The 26,426-nt window shown below is 43.2% G+C and overlaps 2 protein-coding genes across 27 annotated transcripts in view; one reads left to right on the top strand and one right to left on the bottom strand.

Annotated features, from left to right (window-relative positions):
* The window catches only part of Sec31a (SEC31 homolog A, COPII coat complex component), a 58,809-nt gene that overhangs the window by 7,179 nt on the left and 25,204 nt on the right, over positions 1-26,426 (bottom strand). For 6 of the 26 annotated variants that reach the window (XM_057772786.1, XM_057772788.1, XM_057772787.1 and 3 more), the window contains exons 12-25: positions 24,838-24,912; positions 23,333-23,371; positions 22,805-22,882; positions 19,617-19,692; positions 18,954-19,132; positions 16,971-17,097; positions 15,972-16,117; positions 14,053-14,226; positions 13,300-13,473; positions 10,453-10,545; positions 9,287-9,410; positions 6,749-7,087; positions 1,964-2,002; positions 569-627 (exon numbers count right to left, since the gene is read on the bottom strand). In XM_057772786.1, coding sequence (XP_057628769.1) covers positions 569-627; positions 1,964-2,002; positions 6,749-7,087; positions 9,287-9,410; positions 10,453-10,545; positions 13,300-13,473; positions 14,053-14,226; positions 15,972-16,117; positions 16,971-17,097; positions 18,954-19,132; positions 19,617-19,692; positions 22,805-22,882; positions 23,333-23,371; positions 24,838-24,912 — 1,722 coding nt within the window. The remainder of the gene's footprint in view (positions 1-568; positions 628-1,963; positions 2,003-6,748; positions 7,088-9,286; positions 9,411-10,452; positions 10,546-13,299; positions 13,474-14,052; positions 14,227-15,971; positions 16,118-16,970; positions 17,098-18,953; positions 19,133-19,616; positions 19,693-22,804; positions 22,883-23,332; positions 23,372-24,837; positions 24,913-26,426) is intronic. The other 20 variants (XM_057772792.1, XM_057772794.1, XM_057772796.1 and 17 more) reach the window with 20 other exon arrangements.
* On the top strand, positions 7,702-8,094 carry LOC130876289 (protein transport protein Sec61 subunit gamma). Its single transcript, XM_057772814.1, has one exon. It carries the CDS (start codon positions 7,747-7,749, stop codon positions 7,951-7,953), a length of 207 nt encoding a protein of 68 aa, XP_057628797.1. The 5' UTR covers positions 7,702-7,746; the 3' UTR covers positions 7,954-8,094.

The following is a 26,426-nucleotide window of genomic DNA, read 5'->3' as shown; positions in this document are numbered from 1 at the left end:
TTCTTCCTAAGAGTTGCCTTGCAGACACAGTTGTGCTTTATTGCACGCGTCCAAACCTAGCTCAGGCCAGATCAGCCTTTCTACCCTTGCATTTGAACATAGCAAAGTATGTCTGGTGGTCTTTAAGGAGAGGAGAAAGTATTCCACTGTTCAGCGTGGGAGTTGAAAATGGAGGCCCTAGGTAGCTAGCTAGGTGCACTGTGCAGAGAGGGAGTGTGGACATGGAACATGCAGGAAGTGTCTTGGCTGCCAAGCACACAGTGAGAGAAGGGATGTAAGCTCAGCCCAAGCTAAGTCCCAGCTCCTAAGTCATTCCCTGCCTCGGCCTCCCAGGTCCCCGAGCCTGGGATGGAGGTGTAGGCCACCCTCAGCACAGGGTAAAGCTTTAGCAGCAGACTGTCATTGCCTTTCTGTCACCCGATTAGAGGAAATCCTGGTGCAATGAGTTGTACACGCATTAATCTGCAAGCTTTGCCTTGAGAAGGATCAGTTAAGCGTGGTGTGCTCTACATGGCTACAGATGACTAACAGCAAAGACATCCACTGGGTAGAGGGATTTTTCCATTACCTTCTTCTTCTTAGATACTCTGTTCAAAGCTGGAGGGTCATTCCAACCATTCTGAGGACCTAGAACAGACAACAGAAGTCATTTTCCTCCAGAACCCTGAAAGGAAGAAAGTGGCTCATCTCACACTTCAACATTTCCCCCAACTGTGAGGGGATAAAGTCTGCGAGCCATACAGGCTCGAGCAATCAGCTCACTCAGGGCATGCCTTAGTAGGCATGCTATCTGACAGCTGTGCTACTCAGAGGGAAGGGACTGTCCCAAGATGAGGCTGAAGTCCTGTGTCTAAACTGACAGGCAGCCTCCAAAGCCAGTCCACCCTTCTCTCCAGATAACAGGCACAGATCGGCAAGTGTACTTCTGTAAGGTGTTCTATCACCCTAAACATACAAAGAATAAAGGGAAATACAATTCAGCAAGCACATCATAGATGCTAAACACAGTTCTATTAAATAAGACTCAGGAGCCCAGGCCAGATAGCAGCTCAACGACAGAATGCTTGCCCAGAACAGGTCCCATGCCCAGGACCACAAGACAAACACCCCCCCCCCAAAAAAAAACAGAGCTCAACTATACAATAGGAGTAATTCTCATAATTTCCTGTCTTAAGAAACTATAGACACTACAGAAAGTTTCATCAGAAACTGGAAACCCAGCACCCTGGCATCTCAAAGTACAAATGGCCATGGGGAGAGCTCGGTGTTTTGGTACCAGTACCTTACAGAGCACGCTGACACCAACAACTGCCCAGTTCTGACGCGGTCACTTTACTCACTATGGAAGCGGCCGGCTGCTCGAGCACAGCTATGTGAGTGAACACATGGCGATGGGAAGTGCTGCCTGCCTGTTTCCAGTGTGCTCTCTTCAGATTTCCCCCTTGTTTGCTAAGCTGATACACATATTAAATCACAACAAAACTGCTTAGCAAACAAAAGAAACTGGTTCATGCTTAACATTACCAAACAGGGTCAGCTCTCTTCCTAAACATAACGGACTTAGCTGCTTTGCTTTTTAAATAGAACTCACTTCCTACAAATTCACCTGAGACAGGAGGCTGAATAGGCTTTGAACACTTAGGAGCTGGTCTCAGGCTGTTGAGCCATGTGTAACATACCACCACACAGAGGAATCATTCCAATCTCTCCCATCACCTCATATCCTTACCTGGATACAGCAACCCTGTCATTATGTTCATGTAAGATACACAGCTTCTATGATTTAAAGCTCCAAGTTATCACACACATTCAATCACTCTAAAATTTGATTCAATTAAGAAGCCAAATAAAAATGATACCAATCAGATTTAGGGCACATTCACATGCATTATTGTTAATGTCCATTCATTAGCTGCATTTAATGATTAAAGTATTTCAAATGTATGTTTTACAACCAATTCACCTTCCAATACAGATGCCTGGTCTTGGAAAGATTGATTTTCTGTAGATAAAATGTAAAAGTCACTTAGACAGTATTATGAAAGACATTCTAAGCTCAAACAATCACATTATATTTTTCCTTCCCTGCTTAACAGCGCCCAGAAAAAGCAAATGAACCTCAAAGGAACAAAACTTGCTTTACAATTTTTAAAATTTAGTTACTATAAGGTCTCTATCTAGAGAGCCTAGACTGCTCACGATGTAGCCCAGGTTGCTCACTATGTAGTCTAGGCTAGCTTCAAACTCATAATCCTCCTGCCTTAGCCTTGCAAGTGCTGGGATCACACACAGGCACTACCACATTTGCCCTAAGACTCACTTTTAAATCAAGTTATGTGAAATGTCTTCTGTTCAGTTAAGAAAGTTATCAGTTTCTTTGGGTAAATTCCTTAAAGTTGTATCAAATACAATGAACTCTTAAACAGCATTTTCTCCTCTGACTATGCTATCTCTTCTAAGACAGGTTTACCCTTCACTTAGAGACCAATGTTCCCTAGTCTTTGTCTTGACAGCTTCTCTGTTTGACAAACGAAGCTCAGGATGTCCTACGGGGACAGCACCCCAGATGACACCTGCTCACACCACACGAAGCTCAGGATGTCCTACGAGCACAGCACCCCAGATGACACCTGTTCACACCACACGGCACCAAGTGTTTCCATGCTGGCAGCATTCAGAGCTGTGACCCTAAGCTGACTGAGAACCTTGTTTAACCACAGAGTGTAATGTTCAGACAGGGCCTAATGTCATCCTTCCAGTGAGTCCCTAGGTGATGCCAGCACTGTTGTCAAGTCTCCAGCAGTGGAGAGAAGCAAACAGGCTGACTACACTCTGTGGCCAGCCTACCACAGATCAGAAGCATGAAAGTGGCTACGTTTGTCAGCACACAGTCTTTCATAACCCACCCGCTTCACTTGACAAGGGAAGAGACAAAAGAAGATGAACTCAACTGGGCTTGAGCTCCACCCAAGACACACAGCCTGGAGAAAGCGAGAGGCAGGAGAGGGTACCACAGCCTAAGAGCCACTGCTCGGAAGATGACTCCGGCATTCCCTGACATGTTCTCCTTACAATATGGCTTCTAAGTGCAAGCCAATCTCTTCATCTAGGGTTTAACTGAAGAAAAGAGTGATCCATGCTGCCTGTGTTTACGTGATAACTTTATACCATACAGCCTCACTGCCCACAGAAGACATAATACACTCACACTACAGCTAGCCAATGTCTGGAGGGTCGCTGTGTGCTCTGTAAGGAGACTAGCCGGGCTCCACCTCCAGACCTCAGCATCTGGGCTGGCGACATCACAGATGACACCTGCAAGTACTGGAAACAGGTTGGCTTTAAGCTTCTTCAGGGAGAGTGCCTGCAATATGCCCTCTCCTCACCCTGCTGACAGGAAGGGACAGGGAACAAAGACTCTCCCAAGAAAAAGCCTGGGGACTGAAGCATGGGACACTCGGCTTTCACCAAGTAGCAGCAGAGAGAAGTCTGCAGAGGACTTTCACATGATCCCTTAGTGATGATACTAAGGTCAGAATGAAGTCAAATTCAAAGTTAGCAGTGAATCTGAACCAAATCAGAGTCAAGACTCCCAAGAGAGCAGCCAGTTGGTAGCTTGAATGAGGAACCAAAACACATGGTTTGCCGAATAGGGAAAACTTGTACAATCATCAAGCCTTCTCCAATTATACGCTCATTGACTCTGCCTACCATCAAATCATGCAATGTTTAAACATGTTTAGTTTCAATAAACCATGTCATTTTCTCAATTTAATACATAATTTTGGCTTATTTATATTCTTTTGTAAAAATGTGGTATTCAGTGTGCATGCATACATGTGCGTGCGTGCGTGCATGTGGGTATGCCACAGCTCACATGTGGCAGTCAGGAGACCTGCGGAAGTGCTGAAGCAGGGTCTCTCTTGTCTTTGTCACTGAGTCTCATCCAGGCAGCCGGCCCATCACGCTCAGCTTCACAAGGGTTCTGGAGAACCGAGGCTGCAGGGCTTGCACAGCCAGCGCTTTTTATCATGGCCCTAGTCTGATGGGGATCCTCCTTCAGCCAATGGCCTTTGAGAGGCTTGACCAGGTTGGGCGTGGCCTTGGGTACCAAATAGGTGCACAGGCCTGCTCTCTCACCTCTCTAGCCTGGATGCTGGATTTGGTTCCTGTCCACGTTTGTGTAGAGGACTATGATCTGTGAGTCCCTTCTAATAAAGAACCCCTTTATTATACTCCATTCTGAGTCAGTGTGGGAGTACTGTGAAGCCTTCTCCTTCATTAGTGCTCAGCCCTGTCCAGTCCTGCCCCCTCCACCTTCTTCCCCCCCCCCCTTCCCTAGCAGCAGCACCCATTCCTCTGAGCCTCTGGCATACACACTCATATATTAACAGAAAGCTCGGAAGTCTGCAGGATCCAAAAGGAATTACCCACTGGCCAACTGGAATCTTTAAATCCCCAACAAACCCACGGTTCAAGACACACTACAACACAACAAGATGTCTATTCATAATAACTTCAACAAAAACTGTAGGGAATCCGAAATGGACATGGTGAGGCGACTGCACCAGAGATGTAAAGGAAGGTCACATGCAGGCTAACAGGCAGCGGGCATACACGTTCATGCTGAGTATCAGGGAGCGTTAGTTTGGCTGTTTTCCCCATTAGTCATTCTGTCTCAGCCAGGTTAGAGCAACTGTACAGCACCCACTACCTCATGACAAAATGCACTTTTGCTCGACGAGAACAATGCTGTGCAAATATTCATCTCCTGTTATAAAGTGACAGATGCCCCAGCAGTGGTTTGGGGAATTTCTATAAATCCACTGGGAAGCATCTATCACCAAGAGACCTCCAGCACAGGCTGTGACGACACAGAACCCCGCTAACGGAGACCAGCGCGCACACTCCCGAGACTGCTCACAACTCCTAAAAAGCTCCTGTCTCCTCAGCTACAATTTTAACAGACTAAGATTTCTGTTTCTTGGGGTTGTGAGGACCTAAATACAAAACATAGCAAATGCTAGATGCTGTCCAAGACATTTAACGCTCTTCTGTTTCCCACACTGCTCTAAAGAGGATTCACGTGAACCCACTCTACCCTTTAGTAAGGATCATATCCACTGCTCCAAATAGTGGCTGATCCAGGTTTCCAGGGTGGTTCTGGAACTCTACTACGAGCTGGGGCTCATTTCTAAACGGTCAAACTGCCGTGTCTGCAGCGCATCACTGAAACATGTGTGGCCGGCTCCCTATTTGTAGTTAAGAAAGATAATAAGGATTTGGAAGTGATCATTGTAAACTAAACAACGAAGGCTCTAGGATGAAGATCACTGAGCAGCCTGACACAATCTGATGTTGTTCAGCTCTCGCCTCACTTCAAGGCCGAAGAGCGCAAGCTGTCCCTATGTCTGGCATGCCCGAGGCGTCCCGCTGCCCTTCCAGCCAGCAGAGTGCCTGTAGTGCCGCTGTGGGCAAGTTCCCCAGTGTGCTGCTCAGTCCCGGTCACTGCTAACCTCTTACTATTCTCAACTGTGTGCACATATGGGAGGGGGAGGTGGTGCTGGGCGAGCGTCCACGGATAAAGGGAAGACAACTGAGGTGTCTACAGTGCTTACAGTCACTTTCCTTCTCTGCATGCTAATATTACATATTAGAGAAGGGAAAAGGAGGTATATTCATAATTCTGGGCTCTACCATGCCTAAGACTCTAGAAGCAGGAAAATTTAAAAATATTTTATATCGCCGGGCGGTGGTGGCGCACGCCTTTAATCCCAGCACTCGGGAGGCAGAGGCAGGCGGATCTCTGTGAGTTCGAGACCAGCCTGGTCTACAAGAGCTAGTTCCAGGACAGGCTCCAAAGCCACAGAGAAACCCTGTCTCGAAAAACCAAAAAAAAAAAAAAAATTTATATCCACATTTATTGTGTTTACTTGAAAAGAATGCTCTACCACAGACTTACGATAAACTTCTACCAATGTGAGTTACTCTTAGCATTAAAACCAGCAAAACACAGAACAACAGACTCTGCCAGCACAGCTTTAGGAATAGGGACTAACCAAGTTCAAGCTTTGCCCCACTGGTGTGAATGCCCATTATAACCTGGGAAGGAAACTACTCTCAAATGCCGACATGCACAGAGGCCTTACTTTGAGTTTTCTTTGTGTGTGTGGAGGGCAGAGGACAACCTCCGGGGGTCACTTCTGCCCTTCTACCATGGGGCCCTGCTGGGACCAAACTGTCAGGCTTGCAAAACCTGACACTTTACCCACTGGGCCAGTCTGAAGCCCACAAATCATTTTTAAAATCAAGGACATTTTAAGATAACTGAGCTCACTTCAGCTCAAGTAAACCATAAGGGCCCGAGCTATAGCGTAGCGGTCGAGCACTCCGCTAGCATGGGAGGCCCATGTTTAATCCCAGATGCCCATCCTGCGTTTCTGCATTTCATGGAACAGGACCAGCTGAGCCCAATCTCAACCACTGTTCCTCTCACCCACTAATTCCCTTCCTTTCACAGTGAGTTGGCAGCAGGTTATAGCCCTTAGCACCATGAGCTCTAGGCTAAGGGCTTCCTCATCTAGCAACTGACGCTCATTATGGAGACTCACAGGAGTTTGAGAACTTGTTATAAACACTCAAGCAACCCCTCGCATTACTCAGTTCACAGCCCCTTGGAAACGATGCCCTCCACCCACCCACGTGCTCTGAAACCCGAGGCCCAAGCAAACCCCTTCCAAGCGCAGACCTGTTCTTTGGGATGCAGGCAGCTCACTGGCAGCAGGCGGTGTACCTGTTGTTCCAGGAGGCAGTGCATAAGCTGAAGATGATGGTGGAGCTCCTGGTCCGCCATGCTGGAAGGATGCTCCAGAGGAAGGGGGAGGGGGGAAAGAAGCAGCAGAGTTGGAGGTAGGTGAGGAGGTTTGTTGCGCTGTGTACATCTGAGGCTGCCCGGAATAAGGAGCGGCAGGGGATATGTATGGGGTGTTAGGGTAAGCATTAGAAGCAGGAGGAGCAACAGGCTGCTGAGGTCGGTAAGCTGCTGACCCCCCTGTTCCGAAGGAATACTGCTGGGCTGGCTGGTAAGCTACATCAGGAGAAGAAACAGAGATTTTAATTAGTTACACGTTTGTTCTGACAGAAGTCGGAATGATTTTAGTCATTACTGTTTAAACAATATTACCAAAACCTAACACTTGGGACTGGGGATGTAGCTCAGTGACAGAACACTTGCTTAGCGTGGGCAAAGCCCTGGCTTCCATCTCTAGCACTTCAAAAAGAAAAACAATAACAGGAAAAACACCATCCCTAGAATGCTGCTGGTGATAGACATTTTGGACTAAGATCCAAAGAGCTGTTAAAACTGACCCTTTCCTGAGACTTCCTGCCCTGTGAAGACTTGCAGAGACAGTGAATAATCACAAGACAGAGTCACTCAGGACTTCTGTGCTCAGAGCATGTCCTTTTCTTGAAAACCCTATAGTTTCAAGAACTTGTTGGCAGCTCAAGACTTCAACCTTCAGCTGTCCTGGGAGAGCCCAACAGCACCACACTGTGCAGGGGCAGGGCAGGCAGGGCAGGGAGGGGTCTCTGCAGTGCACACCTGGTGCATCTGCCCTCTGGAAACAGCATCACTAAGCACTACATGGAAAGGAGTCAAATGGATACTTTTGTGAAGAACCCCACAGCAGTCCTCTCCTAAGCTACGTGTCTTTGCCTCCTCAAGCCGCCGTCCCGCAATCAGTCATGGATCAGGTAATGCAGTTTGTTGAGCCAAGTCGGCAGTTCGTAAAGGACTCAATTCGGCTGGTTAAAAGATGCACCAAGCCCGACAGAAAAGAATTCCAGAAGATTGCCATGGCCACAGCCATAGGATTTGCTATCATGGGATTCATTGGATTCTTTGTGAAACTGATCCATATCCCTATTAATAACATTATTGTGGGTGGCTGAATGCTTTCTCTTCGCGGGAACTAGGAGCAAATGAGGGTGTGAGAAGCTTATGAAGTAAAAAGTTGCCTGTATACTTTGTGTTTTCCTTTCCTTTTTCCCTCCCCAAGAGGTTTTGTATTTCTAAACTAAAATAATTTCAAAATAAACATGTTTCCCATGACAAAAAAAAAAAAAAAAAAAAAGAACCCCACAGCTCAGAAGGCCTTGCAAGGATAAGTTCTTATGTGGAGCATCTTGGTTTTTCCAGTTGTTTAATCTTACAATTGTCTCCTGAGGTCTTTATTTAGGCCTTATGTTGTTTTTGTTGATGCTGTGTGTGTGTGTGTGGTTTTTTTTTTTGGGGGGGGGTGTTTCTCTGTAGCTTTGAAACCTGTCCTGGAACTAGCTCTTGTAGACCAGGTCAGCCTTGAACTCACAGAGATCCACCTGCCTCTGCCTCCCGAGTGCTGGGACTAAAGGCGTGTTCCACCACCTCTTGGTTGGGCCTTTTGTTCTTAATTTTTAATAGTTGTTTAATAATTTTATCCTTAAGGTTTTTACTTGGGTTCTTTATTCTTAGTTATGAAACAGTAGTTTTTTGGGTTGGTTGATTTGTTTTTCTTTTGAGGTAAGGTCTCTCTCTATAGCCCTGGCTGTCCTGGAACTATGCAGACCAGGCTGGCCTCAAATTCAGAGATTTGCCTGCCTCTGTCACCTGAGTGCTGGGATTAAAGACACTCTGCCACCACACCTGGTTGTAATTTGTTTTTCTCAAATGCAGCTGCTCTCTGTCAGGTTCACAGAACATAAACCAAGAACATACGTTCACAGACTGGGATTCGGCATGCTAGAGCCGCAGCATCGGGTCACTACTGCAGAACACATGTGGAGCGGTGCCAAGGGGGTGTGCAAGGAGCACATGGAGGGACTCTGGACTTTCTGATCAATCTTGCTATGAACCTAATTTATTTTTTAAAAATTTACACTAAATAAAGCCAACGATAATAATAAAGTGGAAAAAGAAAATAACAAATGCATGAACCAACTTCCCAAAGCTGTGGTTTCTGTCATGTTGTCTGAAGAACAGGGTATGTACTGATAATTTCTACAGCTCCGCCCCCACATGACACACAGTTCTCTTCTTTAGCATGACGGAGGAATGGAGCACTGTTCTGAACGGGGTGAAAGACAGACTCTGGACTGACTCTCTCTCTCCTGGCACTGGAGACTGAACACTGAGCACTCTGCACTGAGCTACATCCTAGCCCCCTTATTTATTCTCTGAGAGCTGATTTGACCATGGCTTTGTTGGGAGGACAGGCCACTGTGAAGACGCCAAGGGTCCATTACTTACGCTGTGGCTGTGGATAAGGTGGTAGCTGGCTGTGCATATGGCCTGGAGATGTAGGCATCGGGGCAGCAGTATTTGGATTAACATTGCCATGCATTATGAAACCTGGAGGTGGAGGGTTTTCTCCCTAGGAAATAAGAAGAGAGTGAAAAGGAAGATTACATTTGGGACCAAGAACATCACCAAAGGGCCTTGTAATCTCTGAAATGGAATTTGTGTTTATTTTTTTTATCAATTTTAATATGTTAAATTGCATTTTGCATATACTACTTTCCTGAGGACACCCCATTTTCTAGGTGATGCATTCTGAGTGATTTAAAGGTCCAAAGAAACTGCAGTGAATGGCAAAGGCTAACAGCCCATAACAGGGTAGGTAACACTGTGGTAACACTGTGCTAACGCCGCGGTAGGGCAGCATGGTAACACTGTGCTAACACCACAGCAGGGCAGCAATGATAACACTGTGCTAACACCACAGTAGGGCAGCATGATAACACTGTGCTAACACTGCGGTAGAGCACCAGAATTTCCATCTCCACCAATTCCCGCTTACTTCTCCAAACTCTGTAAGTAAGTATGATAAAGGGGATTTTCAGTTTTCGATTTCTACAATGTTTACAAAAAAGAACAAGAGAGAGAAACATCTTCAGTAAAATCCAATTTTTTTAAATAAAGTATTTTTTTAAATATTTTTTATGCTTTATTTAACTTTATTTTATGTGCACTGGTGTGAAGGTGTCAGATCCCCTGCAACTGGATCTTCAGACAGTTGTGAGCTGCCATGTGGGTGCTGGGAATTGAACCCTGGTCCTCTGGAAGAGCAGTCAGTGCTCTTAACCACTGAGCCATCTCTCCAGCCCCCAGTAAAATCCAATTTAAACCATTATTTGAACCTTTGTTGAGATATTTCTAGCTCAAGTAAATTTAGAACTGCAAAAGAAGAGAAAGAATAAGAAAACAAATTAATTTTCCTAAAAATTGCCACTTGCATCCCAAATGCAATAAAATGCAAAGAGCAGCAGATGGATGCAGAGTAAGGGACCAGAGAGGAAGGAGGAAGCTGGGCAGAGAATATATAATCATATATATATAATTAGGTAATAGTTATATATATTGTTATATATTTAAGTGAGCAGATCATGCTCAAGGAGGAATAATGAAGGATATACCTGTGTGTCAGAGGGAGAGGCTGCAGGTGGATGCCTGGGAAGGGCAGTAGGAGTTTTGTTACTCCAGGTAGTGACAGTAGGGGCAACTCTAACCTGAATTGAACAAAGAAATACCAATCACAGAAAATAAAAGGTAAAAACATTAAAAGAAGAAACAAACAACTCAAAAGGTCTTAAAAGCAAGACACAAAGCAAAAAGCAAAAGTGGCAAAAAGCAAAAGTGGAAGAGTTCACGTGGTCCAGCAACTGTGTCCAGGGCCAGCCAGCTGCACAGGAAACCAACAGAGCAGCAGGTGAGAGGCAGCAAGGGCTCTGCATGAAGGCTTCAATCAAAGCGCAAGAACAAGCCCATTCCAGAGTACATGAGGAGGGCTGGAGAGGCGGCTCAGCTGGTAAGAGCACTGGCTGCTCTTCCAGAGGACTAGGCTCGATTCCCAACACCCACAGGACAGATCACAACTGTCTGTAACTCCAGTCCCAGGAGATGCAGGCAAAACACCCACAACACATAAAAATAAATAATAGAAAGAATAAGTAGGGAAGAACGATCCTTTAGATAGAAAAAGACGGTGTTGTGGGCTAACGAGTAAAACCATTTCCAGGTCCTAGTGATCTGCAGCATGCTGTATCTGGCCACTTCACAAGAAATTAGATACTTCCTTCTGTCTGGAGATTCAAAATCATATAATCAAAGCATACCCAAGCTGGCTATTAAAGATTACTCATCTAAGCCCAGCCTTTATTTAAAGGTGATTGTTAAGGTCCACACAGCTCACGGGTGATGGAGCTAAGAGTAAACTGACCTTCAGTTTCCAGGCAGTGTATCTTCTATTGTACCACACTGCTACGCTCAAAAGGTTCCTAAAATCCTCGTAAGTCAGAAAATCCTTTCTGGTATGCAAATCTTTACAGAACTCCAGTACACACACACATATAAAATAAAGCAAAGTGAAGCTGGACTGGCCAAAAGGAGTTAAAACGTACCCGCTACTGATCCAGCTCCCTTTCCTTCCGTTTCTTCCCTTTTCCCACTTGCAAAATGACTTTAAAACTCTACGCCACTGTCCTCCCAACTCAGCAAGAAAATCCCTGTTTTTTGTGATTGAATTTACTTGTTTTTCTTAAAAGATAATATTAGTAAAAGCAAAGCAGATTATTTTGTGATTTTGTCGGGGGTTGTTTTCTTTTGAGACTGAATCATGATGCGTAGCCCTGGCTGGCCTGGGATTTGCTATGGAACCAGGCTGGCCTCCGACTCAGAAATCCACCTGCATCTGCCTCCCAAGAGAGTGAAAAGATTAAAGTGGTGTATCTGCATACCCAAGAAAGTTCAACAGTCTTTAAAAGGCTTTACCATTTCCCAGAAAGAAAAACCTAAAGACAGAAAGAATAACTGTTCTTTTCTCCCAGTGTAGAGTAAGTCTTGCTTTATTTAGTATCTTAAGAAATTTAGTCAGTTGGGCGGTGGTGGTGCACGCCTTTAATCCCAGCACTCGGGAGGCAGAGGCAGGTGGATCTCTGTGAGTTCAAGGCCAGCCTGGTCTACAAGAGCTAGGTTCAGGACAGGCTTCAAAGCTACAGAGTAACCCTGTCTTGAAAAAAAAGAGAAGAAACTACAAATCCAAATACAAGACTGAAAATTCTAATCCTAGTTTAGCTTCAAGCAGCCATGCAGTGCTGAGAAATGACATTTCTGTGCCTTGACGTCTGCTAGGTCATTTGAAATCCTACCTCTACCTCTCCACTTCTTTGGCCAACATCTCACCCCCCATTTACATCCCAGGCTTTATAAGCACAATGTCCAGGAAAGCAGAGAAACTGTGTATTTTGTTTATCTGGATAATCCCTACAGAAAGAATATGCCAGGCACTCACAGAAGAGTTGCAATAATTTGTCAAATGAATAAGAAAAAAAGAAAGAAACTTAGAGTTCTAGATAGTAAAGCTATATTCAAATATAATCTGATTAAGTTCTATTCTTAATCAATTCTGATTAAGGACTGATTCAAAGTCCAAAAAATAAATTAGATTTACTTTTCCTATAATTAAAAATTATTGACCCCATCACCAACTTTGCTATCAATCAAGACTATTTGATATATATATAATCTTCCATTTAATAATATGAAGGTAGGGCAGGGTCTTGTGCCACACACTTTTAACCCTAAGACTCTGGAGGCAGAAGCAGGCAAATCTTTGTAAGTTCAAGACCAGTCTAATATACATAGTAAGTTCCAGGCTGGCCAGGACTACATAGTGAAACCCTGTCAAAGAAAGGAAAAAGCAAAACAAAACAAAAAACATTATCTGTTGGTCTGTAAATATAGTTTATAAAAAATCTGAAAAACAATATAATCACATTTTGTGCCACAAACATAAGGCTAGCCAAAATTAGTACTCGTATGTACAGCAGAGCCAGTCCTTAGTTCTCTGTGGTGTATGTTTGTCTGCCGCACTCTTGACTGTGTGGATACAGAGCACACAGCAAACTTAAACTGGCGATGGAAAAAAAGAACTGTCAAAAAAGACTGCCTAAAGTTAATCAAGTCGTTGAAAGAGTTATCCAGCCTCACCACTTTACCTACAGGCTTTAAGTCCAGCAGACATTTAGAGAGCAGATGGGCACAAGGGAAGAGGGACTGGATCAAAACTAATTTAAACAAACACATGACAGCTGCATGAAGGAGGTGACTCTGAGGAGCATGAACACCCGCCTGAGGTGCACAGGAGTGTAACTGTGACACAAGATGCCCTGCCTGGCTTCGCTATGTCTTTTAGTGAGCAGTTCAAACCATCCATTAGAACAGACGCACACAGGTTCCCACATCATCTGAACCCTATCACTCACATGGGGATAATATTGCTGGGTCTGAACTCTGGGCATCTGTGGGTGGCCAGCACTTGGTCCAGGTCTGCCCTTGGACAGTGGCTGCCTCTCATAAGGACTTTTAGATGATTCCTGTCCTGGCGCAGGCTTCCCTTGGGCTCTGCAGAGTCTGTCACGCAGCTGCACGATATTTGGCTGTAGAAGCAATGGAAGAAAATGAAACTGTTAATCCATCCAGTTGTATGACAGCATGCTCTGAGTACGAGAGTCTACATTCTACTCCTGAGACACTGAGGTGGGTTTGGCACTATGGGTACCCTTGGTTAGGACACCAGTTCAATGCCACACCATCGTTGCTCTTTGGTCGTTTTATGGCACAATAACAGTACACAATCACAGGGCTACCTTACAAAACACAACTGAATGAAAGCTCTCCAAAGAGAAGCAACTGCTGCAGCTAGTGATGGAAAAGGTCCAACTGATTAATTAAGAGACATTCTTAAAATAATTAACAGGAAAAGGCATTAAGTTCAAACCTGGACCTCACAAAGATTCACAAATAAACAGATTTACAAATATTAACTATACATAGTGACTATGTATATGAGATTCTTTAAAAAAAAAAATGAGCCAGGTGTGGTGGCACAATCCCAGAAGTAGGGAGGCAGAGGCAGGGAATCTCTGAATTTGAGGCCAGCCTGGTTTAAAGTGAGTTGCATGATAGCCAGGGCCCTATCTTGAAAAACTAAACCAAACCAAGATGAATTTAATTACCTGGTTGGTGTTATCAGGCAGAAACGCCAAGGCTGTGGCAATGCTACCCTGGGCCGCCAACAAATTGGCATACTGACTCATCTTCTCAGCCAGAAGAGCCCCTACAGTATTCGTATCCATGGCGTGGGTGAGCTGCACAGCTTTTCGGAGGATGACAACTTTCTCAATCAGATCCTAAATTATAGAATAAGACAATCAGAGATTCCAAAGAACAGATTTCCAAACACACCCAGTGGACAGTGCCTGTCCACATCCTACTTGAAAAGCATGGGATAGCTGAGCACCATCTAGGTGACGGCCAGTGAGGAGGAGGAAGCTTGTATCCCATGGACAGCAAACAGGGAGGAGGAGGATGCCTGATCCCCATGGAGGACTCATAGGTTATTATGTCCTAAGCATCCTCAGCCTGCCAGACATTTGACCACTGATCTCAGACAATTATCCAAACTGATGTGCTGGGCAGGTACCCAGCAGCAGAAGAGGAGCTATGCGCAAACATGGCACACCACGGCTCCTGCAACAACACACTACCACACACACTCACTGCAGAGGCACACCACAGTTCCTGCAACAACACACTACCACACACACTCACTGCAGAGGCACACCACAGTTCCTGCAACAACACACTACCACACACTCTCACTGCAGAGGCACACCACAGTTCCTGCAACAACACACTACCACACACACTCACGGCAGAGGCACATGACCACCACAGGGGCTCACTGCTTGCTCAAGTTTAACATTCCCCCCAAGACTGGCGGGGCCTTAGGTCACTATGGGCACCCCTGGAGGAGACAGACTGTCGCCAAGGTTGCCTTCTGTTGCTCTTCTGCTCTCTGCGGCTCCGTCATGAGCTCCTATGCTGCCCTTGCCAGAGCCCGAGGCCATGGGCCACCCAACCTTAGAATTTCCAAACCATGAGCCCAAATAAAACCCTTTTTTGGTAAAAGCTAATTTGTCCAGCCATTTCATGACAATAATGCAGAGCTGACTGATACACGCAGTGACAAAGCAGTGGAGCTGTTCTTGGGGAGTGAGCCTTGTGATGGGAGGAGGGAGTGTGCAGGTGAAATCCACTTTCTTCTCGGGAACACTTGAAAGGAAAAGCTTGCTTTTTTAACCTGACTTTTATTTTTTTATTTTATTTTATTTTTTTTTAAAGATTTATTTATTTCTTATGTATACAAAATTCTGCCATGTATGCCCGAATGTCAGAAGAGGGCGCCAGACCTCATTACAGATGGTTGTGAGCCACCATGTGGTTGTTGGGAATTGAACTCAGAACCTCTGGAAGAGCAGCCAGTGCTCTTAACCTCTGAGCCATCTCTCCAGCCCTTAACCTGACTTTTAGTCTCAAAAGAATGATCTTTAAAACACTGACTCTATGGATAAAATGTTTATCCAGAGAGAAAAACTACTATATTGAAATATCCAAAGACTTCACCCACTAACTGTTTAGGGAAAAGTTGAAGCTACATGGTCCCCACAGTTTGCCTTTCTAATCTATGTAATGATTCTAACCTGAGTTCCTGCATTCTGTACTTCATGATCTCTGATCATAAATGTTCTCCTCGATACTGGGATGCCTCCTGTTTCCCAGGCCTCACTATTGCTCTCTGCCAGAGGGAGAAGGAGTCTGAGAGAAAGCAGCTAAACTCTGAGCTACTTTCAATGCTCTGCTACCTCCCGGCCCCAGTGACTGCAGAACGTGATGGGACCTGACAGCTGCTACATCTTACGAGCCATCACGTCACACCTGGCTTCTTTAAAGATAACAATAAACACACGATGATCCAACCAAAGAACTCCTAAACGACGAAAGCAACAGGTTCTTGGACAGAAGCATGTCCAACGTAATCCTAAGTGGGTGAGAAGACACTGAAATGTCAGCACTGTTGTTCAGAAATACTAACCTGGAGAGACAAGGGATTGCTACCATCTTGAGCTTTTGTCCAACAAGCAACCAATTTCTCTACATTCCCCGCACAAATATAGCAGAGGCACGCCTGAGCCTGCAGGAGGCTGTCTCTTTCACTCTCAAGCCTGGCTCCCAAGAGATCTGTCAATCAAGAGAACAAAGTAAGATGGCACCCACTTCACTGTGTATGAGGTTGCAAGCAGCTCCGTGGCATTTCCAGAGGCATGGACGAAATTTTACAATCAGTAAGAACCAGAAAAAAGACACAAGTACTCTAAATGCTCAGTGACTATTTGGTTGTTAAATAAACGGAGGTGGACAGCATATCATACACTATATAAGATTCTACCTCTAACTACAGAACTGATTTCCATCAAGAACATCAGAAGAAACAATAAGGGGGAAAATTTGAATAGCACATATAGAATACATCGTCAGTGGTGGCTAAATACACTACAAATGTACTACAAATACAAAAATCCAGAAAAATATAGTGAACATCCACGCCAACAAGCAAGCTTGTTTCCTAAGGCATGAAGTTAGCCCTGGCCTCTAATGATCAATCTTACCTAACTGTTACCATTACTAATTGATCCCAACTAACATTTATTGAGAACTGCATATGTGCTAATTACAGATGAAAAAATGAGTCTTAGAAAATAATCTTTTCTGGGCCACACAGCTTGTAAGTAGCAGAGGCAAAATTTATATTCTGGTCTACCCAAAACCACTATCACTGAACATATGATCTCTAAATGACACATTTTCTATCTGTTCTCCCTTCTTCTGTCTATCTTGTCTGTCTCTTCTTACTGAGAATCAAATTCACAGCCTTGAATATGCTAAACAACTGAGCAGTTAGCAGCAGGCACAGCCCATCTTTGTATTTTATAATTCTTACTTGAGATTAGACATGCAAAGATTTCTAGCAAAACTCCTTAACTGTGCCACGCACCCTGCCACCTATGTAACAGTTACATGTGGGGCTTCTTACCACACAGGGCTGAGAATTCATCCGGTTTAGCATAAGTCAACACTGCAGCGAGGGCCTCTCTCCAGTTTTTCAGATCACAGGACTCAACAATCTCCTTCCAGTTCTTCATCACCACAGCAGTGATGAGCTTGAAAAGGGAAGCAGATAATGATGTCTTTACTATACGAGACCAAACTGTCTAATCGTCATGCATGCACGCTGTCACCTAACACAGGGCAAGCACTGCCATCAGGTCCCATACCTACCAATCTTGATCTTTCACAACTACTTAGATTTAATGACAAATCGAACAGCCGTAAAGTGAAAAACATTTTTTTTTTCTTTTTCGAGACAGGGTTTCTCTGTGGCTTTGGAGCCTGTCCTGGAACTAGCTCTTGTAGACCAGGCTGGTCTCGAACTCACAGAGATCCGCCTGCCTCTGCCTCCCAAGTGCTGGGATTAAAGGCGTGTGCCACCACTGCCCAGCAAAAAACATTCTTGAACCAAATAGCAGATGCTATTTTTCCTTCAAAAAGAAAATGGCATCAATGTATTTTACAAAGGGCGTCAGGGAAAAGTATAGGATACTAGCAAAACATTGTAACAGGAAGATGCTCCTAGGTCCAATTGTTCAGGGACTTTATTTGAAGGACAAGCAGGAATGAACTTTATAAAGAAAGTTAAAACGCATTCTAGCGGCCAGTGAGATGGCAAAGCAGGGAAAGGGTGTCTGCTGCCAAGCCTGAGGACCAAGGCTGGTGACCTACCTGGTAGAAGAGAATCACTTCATGCCGTGGCACATGTGCATGCATGTGTCATTTTTAAAAAAACTACAAAGCATTCAAGCCTTAGGAGGACAGCATGGAACACAAAACTGAAAGGCAGCCAGTGTGACAGCACAGAGGCGCACAGGCAAAGCTTGGAAACCGGGGACAACCACCACTGGGGTTCAGTACTGAGATAATCCATGAAAAATAACTTCCAGGGTGGGTGTGCTGGCCAAGGCCTTTAATCATGGGAAGCTGGGGCAGGAGGATCTCTGCTTTCAAGGCCAGCCTGGTCTATGTGGCATATTCCAGGACAGTTAAGGCTGTTAACACAGAGAAACCCTGTCTCAAAAAACAAAAAGCTTCCAAAACAATTTTCTTAAAATATGAAAAACAGCATTAAGCTTGAAAATGTTCAGACCCTCCATGCCAGAAATTCTAGTAACCGAATGATCAAAACTCTGTTCAAATCTTTAGGCAAAACAAAGGTTTCAATCACCATATAAAACAATGTTGTTTGTCTATGAGGAAAGCATTAAAACGAGCCCAAACAATCGTAAAGTGACATAATACATCCTGATCATAATATTGTAGAATAACTACGAATCTTTCTAATAGTCCTTAACGACGAAGAAGCTTGCACCATGATAGTGTCTACAAGGAGAATGACACACACATGTACATGTGATCTTGACTGTCTACAGAAAGGCCTGGAAAGACGGACATGAACTTCGTAACACGGTTAAGACACAACTAAAACTTTTACCTTGAGGTTTTTGAGACTAAACCTCTGGAAGGGAATCAAAATACTGGAATTTTATCACATCAAAGCACAAACAACTACTTCTGGGTGAAAAATTTAATTCTTTGCTAATTTTTGTATCTTAATTATCTATAACACTAGGATACTACCTCCATAATCAGAATGATAAAAAGTGTGTAATTCTAATGCTTATGAGGTTAGGGCAGAAGAACTGAAGATTTGAGGAAAGCCTGAGCTAATAACAAGATCCACCATCTGAAAAATATTTTTTTTTTGCGGGGGGCAGGGTTTGAAGACAGGGTTTGTGTGTCTCTGACTGTCCTCTAACCCAGAGACCCACCTGCCTCTGTCTCCTCAGTGTGGGGATTAAAGGTGTGTTCCACCACACCTGGCTAAAAGAAAACATTTTTAAAGTATATATGTATATGAGTGTATGTGTTTCTCTGCTACTATTTACTTTAAAAAGTAACATACCCTGGTAATTTTGCTTTGAGATTTTGCAAAGTATTTTTTTTGTGTTTGAGCCAAGAGTTCTTGTCCACCTGCTATGGCTAATATAATAGCATCAGCCATTCGGTTATCATGTAAACAAAGATCAACCGCACTCTCAAAATTGCCCGTCAGCAAAGCCCGAGTAATTAATCCATCAATATCTGCAACAAAGAAACACAACATCCAAGTTAAATAGAGTCTGCTACTAAAAACAATTACTAGAAAACTGTGCACACCAGGTTTTATACACAGGCAAATGGAGAACACAATGCTAATTTTTTATTACTAACAGATGAAATTTTTTAAAATAAACTGTCACTATTTACAGAAGCTATGGAAATGGATCAGAATGTATATAGAGTAACTTATTTTGTATTAGTAAAGATCACTTAGGTGTGTCAGAACTCATCAGCCTTTTCAAGACACTGGTTAGACCATAAGTGACGAAAGTTCTCTCTTACCCCTGCCCAGCATGATGCCACCTTTCTAGTTATGTCTACTGACACATAACTTAGCTCCCAGGTCTTGGAAGCTCAAAACCACTCATCTACAGAGACCTCTTGTAAAAGCAAAAAGCAACAGTGCATTGTTTTCGCTGACTCCTTATGGCTACAAGAGATTTCAGTCAAAGCCAACAGCACTTACCTCCACTGACAGAGATGTTAAACGTCCCTCCAGCTGAAGGCAGAAAATCAGACTCCTGTTTTTCCTCTTTAATTTGCTAAAGAGATGAAAAAGGCAGCAATTTAGCCAAAATGAAACTGAAATAATTTACTGTCAAAAAAATATATGATTATTCATCTACTGAGACAATGATACACCAAGCTGTTTCAAAACGTTCCCAAACTATGTGTAGACTAGAATCTTGGACTTCTAAAGCATTAATTCCCATGAGACATAAATAAAACCCAGTCATCTGAAACACCAAATCAAATGTCCACACTCGTCACAGAGACCTGAAAAGTTGCTGTCAAAAGTAAGGAACATTTTTCAGATCGTCCAACTTTGAGTGGCTTCAAAATGCAAAATATACATATTTTTAATTACAGTGTATAGGTTTGGCTATAAAATCTTTCTGTCCAAGCTGAATCACAAAAACAAATCCCTTGGTGTCCTCAGTACAAAAGTACAGCAAGCCTAGAGTTTTGTATGGCTCAGTTACAGAGTACATGTCTCTCGCAAGTAGGGTTGGTCTCCAATGCCACAAAGAACAACAACAAAGCAGTATAAACACTGTTTTAACCATCTGAATGTTTTTGAATAAACCAAATTAAATCATACATTTCATTTTCCTTTCAATTAGTTATATACTGAACAGCACATAGTCTGACAATACACACACACACAACAACAACAAAAGTTACAAACTGAGTGACTCAATTCAAAATCTAAATACAAAATTGCTGTGGAATATTACTTTAACTGTTTAACGATGTAAAGAGTGTCACATCTGTATATGCTGCTGAATATTACCCTATGTAAAAGTGTGTTACATCTGTTTACACTGCATTTGTTTAATTATGAGAAGATGTGTTGCTGTTTTACCTTGACAACATAAGGCACCTGTTTAATAAAGAGCTGAACAGCCAATAGGGAGGCAGAGAAAGGATAAATGGGGCTGTCAGAGACAAGAAACAGGAGGATAAGTCTAGGCTCAAGGAAAGAAGAGAACAGGGGAGAAAAAGAGGCCCACATCCAGAACAAGACGCCAGTCAGACGTGAGGAGCAGTAGAAGACGTACAGAAGGAAACAGAAGTATAAGCCCTGAGGCAGAAGGCCGCTAAAGAGAAACAGGTGAATTGAAGGTAAAAGAGCTAGCAAGCTAGGCGGAGCATTCGTAACTAGTAAGAAGTCTCTGTGTCATGATTTGGGAGCTGGCTGGTGGCTCCCAAAGAAAAAGTCTAGTATACAAAATGATCTGAAATTCAAAACTTCTTAGATTTCCAGATTAAGGATAATCAGCTTTATAAATACTCTGTACAGACATCCCAAGCCTTTCTTCTGAAATGAAAACAAAGTTATCCGATATGAACTCAAACGTTCATGCAGACATTTGTTCTGCCCACACATCTGACTGTGAAAGCTGAGTCATTCTGTGCAGAGAACAGCACTGGCTCATCTAGACTTGGTTAACACTTTACCCTATTCCTTCTCCCCTTAGGAAAGTGCTGGCATTCACATTCCTCACCCATCCTCACTACCTCTGTTTACTAAATTTACAGAATGACACTTTCAGGCTAGAGTCGCACATCGGGTATGGATACACGGACCTGGGGTGCGTGAGGCCCTGGGCTCAACCCCTAGGACGACACAAACAGCACAATCTTCCCATTTCAAACGTGCTTTCTACATACAGTTAACACACCTTTACTTATGAACTCCTGAGAGACAAGTAGGGCCCCAAATGCTTAATTTCTTACGTACTGAAAACCTTGGATGTACAAGGTACCATATCTGAAAAGCAAATAGTATCTGTTAAGTTGGGAGCGTAGCCCCCAGCCCCTGGCATCCATACCAGCCTCCCTGGCCTGGGAGTTGCTTTGGTCTGGACTCCAAATCCCAGCATGCCAGGTCCTGACCATTCCCACAGGGTATTTAAGTAGGATTCCCAGAGGAGAAACATGTGGTTTTCAGGTCTGTAAGTGCTCCCTGCTTTCCTGTCTCCCCGCCATGCGCTCAGTCACTCAAGAGCGTCTTACTTAATAAAACAATGGGCATTTTGATTTGGTTTGATTTGACCTAACTGGATTTCTTGCGCCAGAGGAGCTGCCTTTCTTATTATTTTTTTATTTAACAGTATCATCAAGACTAAAGGGAAGATTTTCTCCCCTTACACATAGTTTGTTTCAAGCCTTCACAATATGCAATGACTATTGTTTGGCTAAGTATTTTATCACCTATTATTTCATGAGTACATGAACAAATAGACTTTAATTTGATGGTTGGTACATAGTTAATATACAGAAATGAATACCCTTGCAGGTATCTATAATTTTCCTAGGTATCTCCAAAACTAGTTCAAAATTTTAGCAAGCTTTTTACAGTGTTCTCTATTTCCTTATTAAATTCTGGGAGATTGATTTTAATAGAAAATATATTTCATAATCACTTTACAGCAGCCCAATATGTTTATGAATTATTTATAAGCATTCCATAGTCAAGATAGTCCCCTACCATAAAAGGCAAAGGAAAAGTCAAAGGTTGGATAAGACATAAGAACTTGATTAATTTTCCAAGATGAAATAAAATAGAAAGCAAGAAAAGTAAACTATGGAATTAGTTGTTAGTTGGGGGGAGAAAGAGAGAGTCACAAGGAAATAAATTAATGACACAGCTCTGTATTCAAGGTCTCTTTTCAATTAGTTATAGAAATTACCAAGCACAGCTAAGGACACACTAATAGTTAAGTCATCACAATTAGCTTAGTTTTATAAAATATTCTTTGCTGTATCCCAGTTCAGGACCAATTTTGAAGCATCTCACTGAGAGCGGGCTATACAAATCAAAGTGTCAAGAAAAAAAGCATTAACTTGACATGCACAGCAACTGCATTTCTGAGTAAAATCTCTGTCAGTTTAGCATACTGGCAGCCATCTGACCCAACTAAGGAAATCTCACTACCACTAATTTTAAGACATAGTAATAAGAATCTGGGCCAAAGAACTAGCGTGCAGAGATACTGTTGTTAGGCAAGATAAATAGACTCTTACCCTTAAAACACCTGAGAAAAAATACATTCAAACATAATTGACAACAAGTAGTCAAAAAAGTCCATATTTTCACGTGAGATACACAATTATCACATAATTGTCCAATATAATAAAAATAAGTACCTCTCCCAAGAGCTGCTCTCCAGCAGCGGGGCTCTCCTCCCCATCACTCTGTGCTACTTGGTCAGGGTCTTTAAGAGCCTTTGGTACATAAAACAATCACAGAGGGAGGTGAAGAAAGCAGCATTAAAAGGTTATTAGTAACAAGAGAGACAAAGACCCAACCAACCACATCCAGAGCTTGATCGTGAGCAGCAACCTGGCAAGTTTATCCCAGAAACAACATTAAAAGGAAAGCAGGAACGATCACTACCACTACCTTCTCTTTTGGCTACCAAATGTCACATGACATACAAGCAATTTACCTTATCTGAGCAGACATTGGTTCAGTTTTCCCTTTTAAGAAGTTCAAATATACCAAAAGACATGCTTTACCAGCTAAACTTAAGATGAGAATTATAAACTTACTAAAATACTTGGAACTGGTATTTTCTAAATCAGTAGGCACAAAACAGATCAGCTTCTCAAACTACCCTTCTTGTGAGGATCTAACCAAACTCTCAGGAGAAAGCTGTTTAAAGGCCTTCTTACCACATCGGATCCATCCACTTTGTTCAAGGCCAAAGCAATCTGAAAGGAAAACAACAACCACCTACTAAACACAATTCTATTCAGGTGCACAGCAAGGTCCGGCTTTACTCCATTCTCAGCCAGACCCCACAAAAGTTCCTATCAGGGGAAGTATGTTTAGGAAGAGCAAGACACCTGTACACAGCTGGTTCTCACTGGTTCTAGCTCCATTTACAGGGGATTCTACTGTCCAGCTGATCTTTAGCTCTGCTGTCTAACCTACAATCAACCTTGAAAGAAACATGTTCTTGGACCTTGTTGTTTTAATAACTATAAATCATTGCTTGTTTGCTTGTTAATTTTTTTTCTTATTGTTTTGTTTTCTAAGACCGGACCTCACTATGTCACCCTGGCTGGCCTGGAACTCATGGTGATTTATTGGCTCTGCCTCCTGAGTGCTAGGGTTAAAGACTTGCACACCTGGCTTACAAGTACTTTTTATCAGGTACTCAATATAGAATGAATTGTTTTAGAAGTATTTTGATAATGATTGTATTTCCTAATTGTTTTGCTTTCAGACATACAAGCAAAACTTTAAGTTTTCTTCTGAAAACTTAGAAAAATCAGAGCATCAAGGAGTTATGGCTAATAAGGAAATCAAATAAACCCTAACACTTTAAAGGAGTAAGCGAAGACACTAGCAGTGTGGCTGCCCTCAGAGGTGCACACACCTCAACAGCACCAGAAGCAGCCCGCGCCATTCAGGCAGCTGTGAAATGCTACAGAAAGCTTTAGTTTCCATCAACAGAGGTGAAGGGTCTGAGAACAGGACAGCGTTCTAGAGGCTTCCACCGTTTTTACTGCTACTGACGCTGATGTCAACACTGACACATGAAGACTACAAAATGCTAATGTGGTTTTCTCTTTCAAAAAGGGAATTCTTTCTTTCAAAAGTTAAACTACGAAGCAAACTACTTAGACCTTGTTTACTTAGTGACAAAAATTCATCCTGCTCCAGATACCTGTTACTGGTCAACAATAAGCCATTTAAGAATTTCATGCTAGCTGGGCAGTGGTGACCTGGCACACGCCTTCAATCCCAGCACTCAGGAAAAAGAAAAGGCAGATCTCTGAGTTTGAGGTCAACCTGGTGTACAAATTGATCTACGTCAGCCAGGACTAAACAGAGAAACTCTGTCTCAAAAACAAAAGTTTCAGGCTAAGACATCAGTCTAGCGAGGCTGGAAGAGCGCGGTTGTCCTGACAGTGTTCTTCCCTTAAGCCAGTCCCCGCCACCCTTCCGCTGCCAGGCCACTGTGACACACCTTAATAAACACCCCGGTGTGTGACAAACTATCCCTGACAGTGGCTGGATTAAAGGTGGTTCTGGCCGAAGTGGAGTTTCACATTGAAAACGCTGGTGACAGGTACCAGTTATGAAATGTCTGTGACTGATCTGAGAACACCTGTGACAACTCTATAAACAGACAGCCCACCACAGCACAGGATCGTCTGTGTGAGCTTACCTTCTTCCCCAGATCTTCTCTTCTGTAGCCGAGAAGCTCGAGGTATTTCCCACGAGAGTCGTCCTCAAAGTTTACCTGTGAAAAGAGACATGAGCTTCAAATAAAGACCTGCACTTAAAACCTAGTTTTTATAAGAATTGACTAAATTCTAAATCAAATTACTAAAAAAAATCTAAAGTCTATAAAAATCCTGAAAATTCACTGTGCAAAAAGAACTTAGCTTTCACAACTGGCTTTTTAGATATGCAAGCGTGTATATGCGTGAGCGCTGGTTTGTGCACACTGACTACAGTGCTGGCAGAGGTCAGAGGGCGGCACCTAGTTCCTACAGCTGGAGATACAGGTGGTTCTGAGCTCCCCAACATGGGTGCTGGGACCCCACTTAGGTCTAGAAAAGCAGCATATACCTTTAACTAGGGAGCCATCTCTCCTGTACTAGGGTGGTTTATTTGAGACACAGTCTCATTAGAGAGGCCTTGGTCGATCTAGAACTTGCTCCTAAGACCAGACTGGCCTAGTACTGAGAGATCCACCTGCCTCTGCCTCTCAAGTGCTGGGATTAAAGTGAGTCACTACTACCTGGCTTTCCAAATAACATTTTTAAAAACTAGTTTTTTGCTTGTTTGAGACTAGGGTCTCACACAGCCCAAGTCTCAAATTTAAACTCTCTCTGTAGCAATGATAAGCTTTTAAGTTCCTCTACTGCTCAGCTGCTGGGATTACAGACCATCCTGTTGCACGGATAGAGGAGTTGGTTCCTAAGAGCAGGCAAGTGAGTAACATACCATTCAGGATAAATGGGCTTGTTTTTAACTAGAATTGTGTTAAATACAAAGTAATTCATGTTCAAAGCTTCTATGAGAAAGTAAAACAGTGTATACAGTATTCAATATCCCAAATCAGTTTTAAAATTTCACACCGAAGCTGGGTGAGGCGGCACACACCTTCGTCGCAGCACAAGGAAGGCGGACAGTGGATCCGAGGCCTGCCAGTCAACAGAGCGCATTTCACGTGAGCAAGAACCACAAGGTGAGAGGCCCCGTTTCAAACAGAAACAAAATTTACCTCTACCTAACAAATTATAATTTCTGCAATTATAAAATTTAACCTTATTGTATTCAAGATTGTTTTTTCTTGGAAAATTTGGTATCAAGAAACATCTATGAAAGCAAAACAGTCTGCTGTGAAGAGAATTAGTCAAAAGACGTTTTTTTCCCTTGACTCTTCTGTAGCAGCAGGACGAAAAAAGAATCTAACCTCTCCCTCTCATTCCTCTCTTCCCATGTCCACTAACCAGACTGGCTACAGACACCAAATAGTTTATGTTTTTATTACAGCAGCTTTCGTGTTCTAATTGTAAAAATCTGTTGAATAGTGTCTCTCCCCCTTAAATGTATCTTCACACTATTTAGCTTATAATGGTGTGAGAGATTAGGCTGTGCTCTCTTTATAAGATCAGTTTGGCCTCAGCTCAGATCCCTGAGTGTTGGCATTACAGGGGTCTGTTACTGTGCCCAGCTTGGGTTTCTTGAATTTCGTCATGCATTTCTGAAGTCATACTATGTCTTCAGAAGGAAGACAGACTTAGA

The sequence above is a fragment of the Chionomys nivalis genome, chromosome 6 (assembly GCF_950005125.1).
Source record: "Chionomys nivalis chromosome 6, mChiNiv1.1, whole genome shotgun sequence".
NCBI classification, from domain to species: domain Eukaryota; kingdom Metazoa; phylum Chordata; class Mammalia; order Rodentia; family Cricetidae; genus Chionomys; species Chionomys nivalis.
The sequence above is the reverse complement of the archived record's forward strand: the minus strand, read 5'-3'. Positions and strand labels throughout refer to the sequence as shown.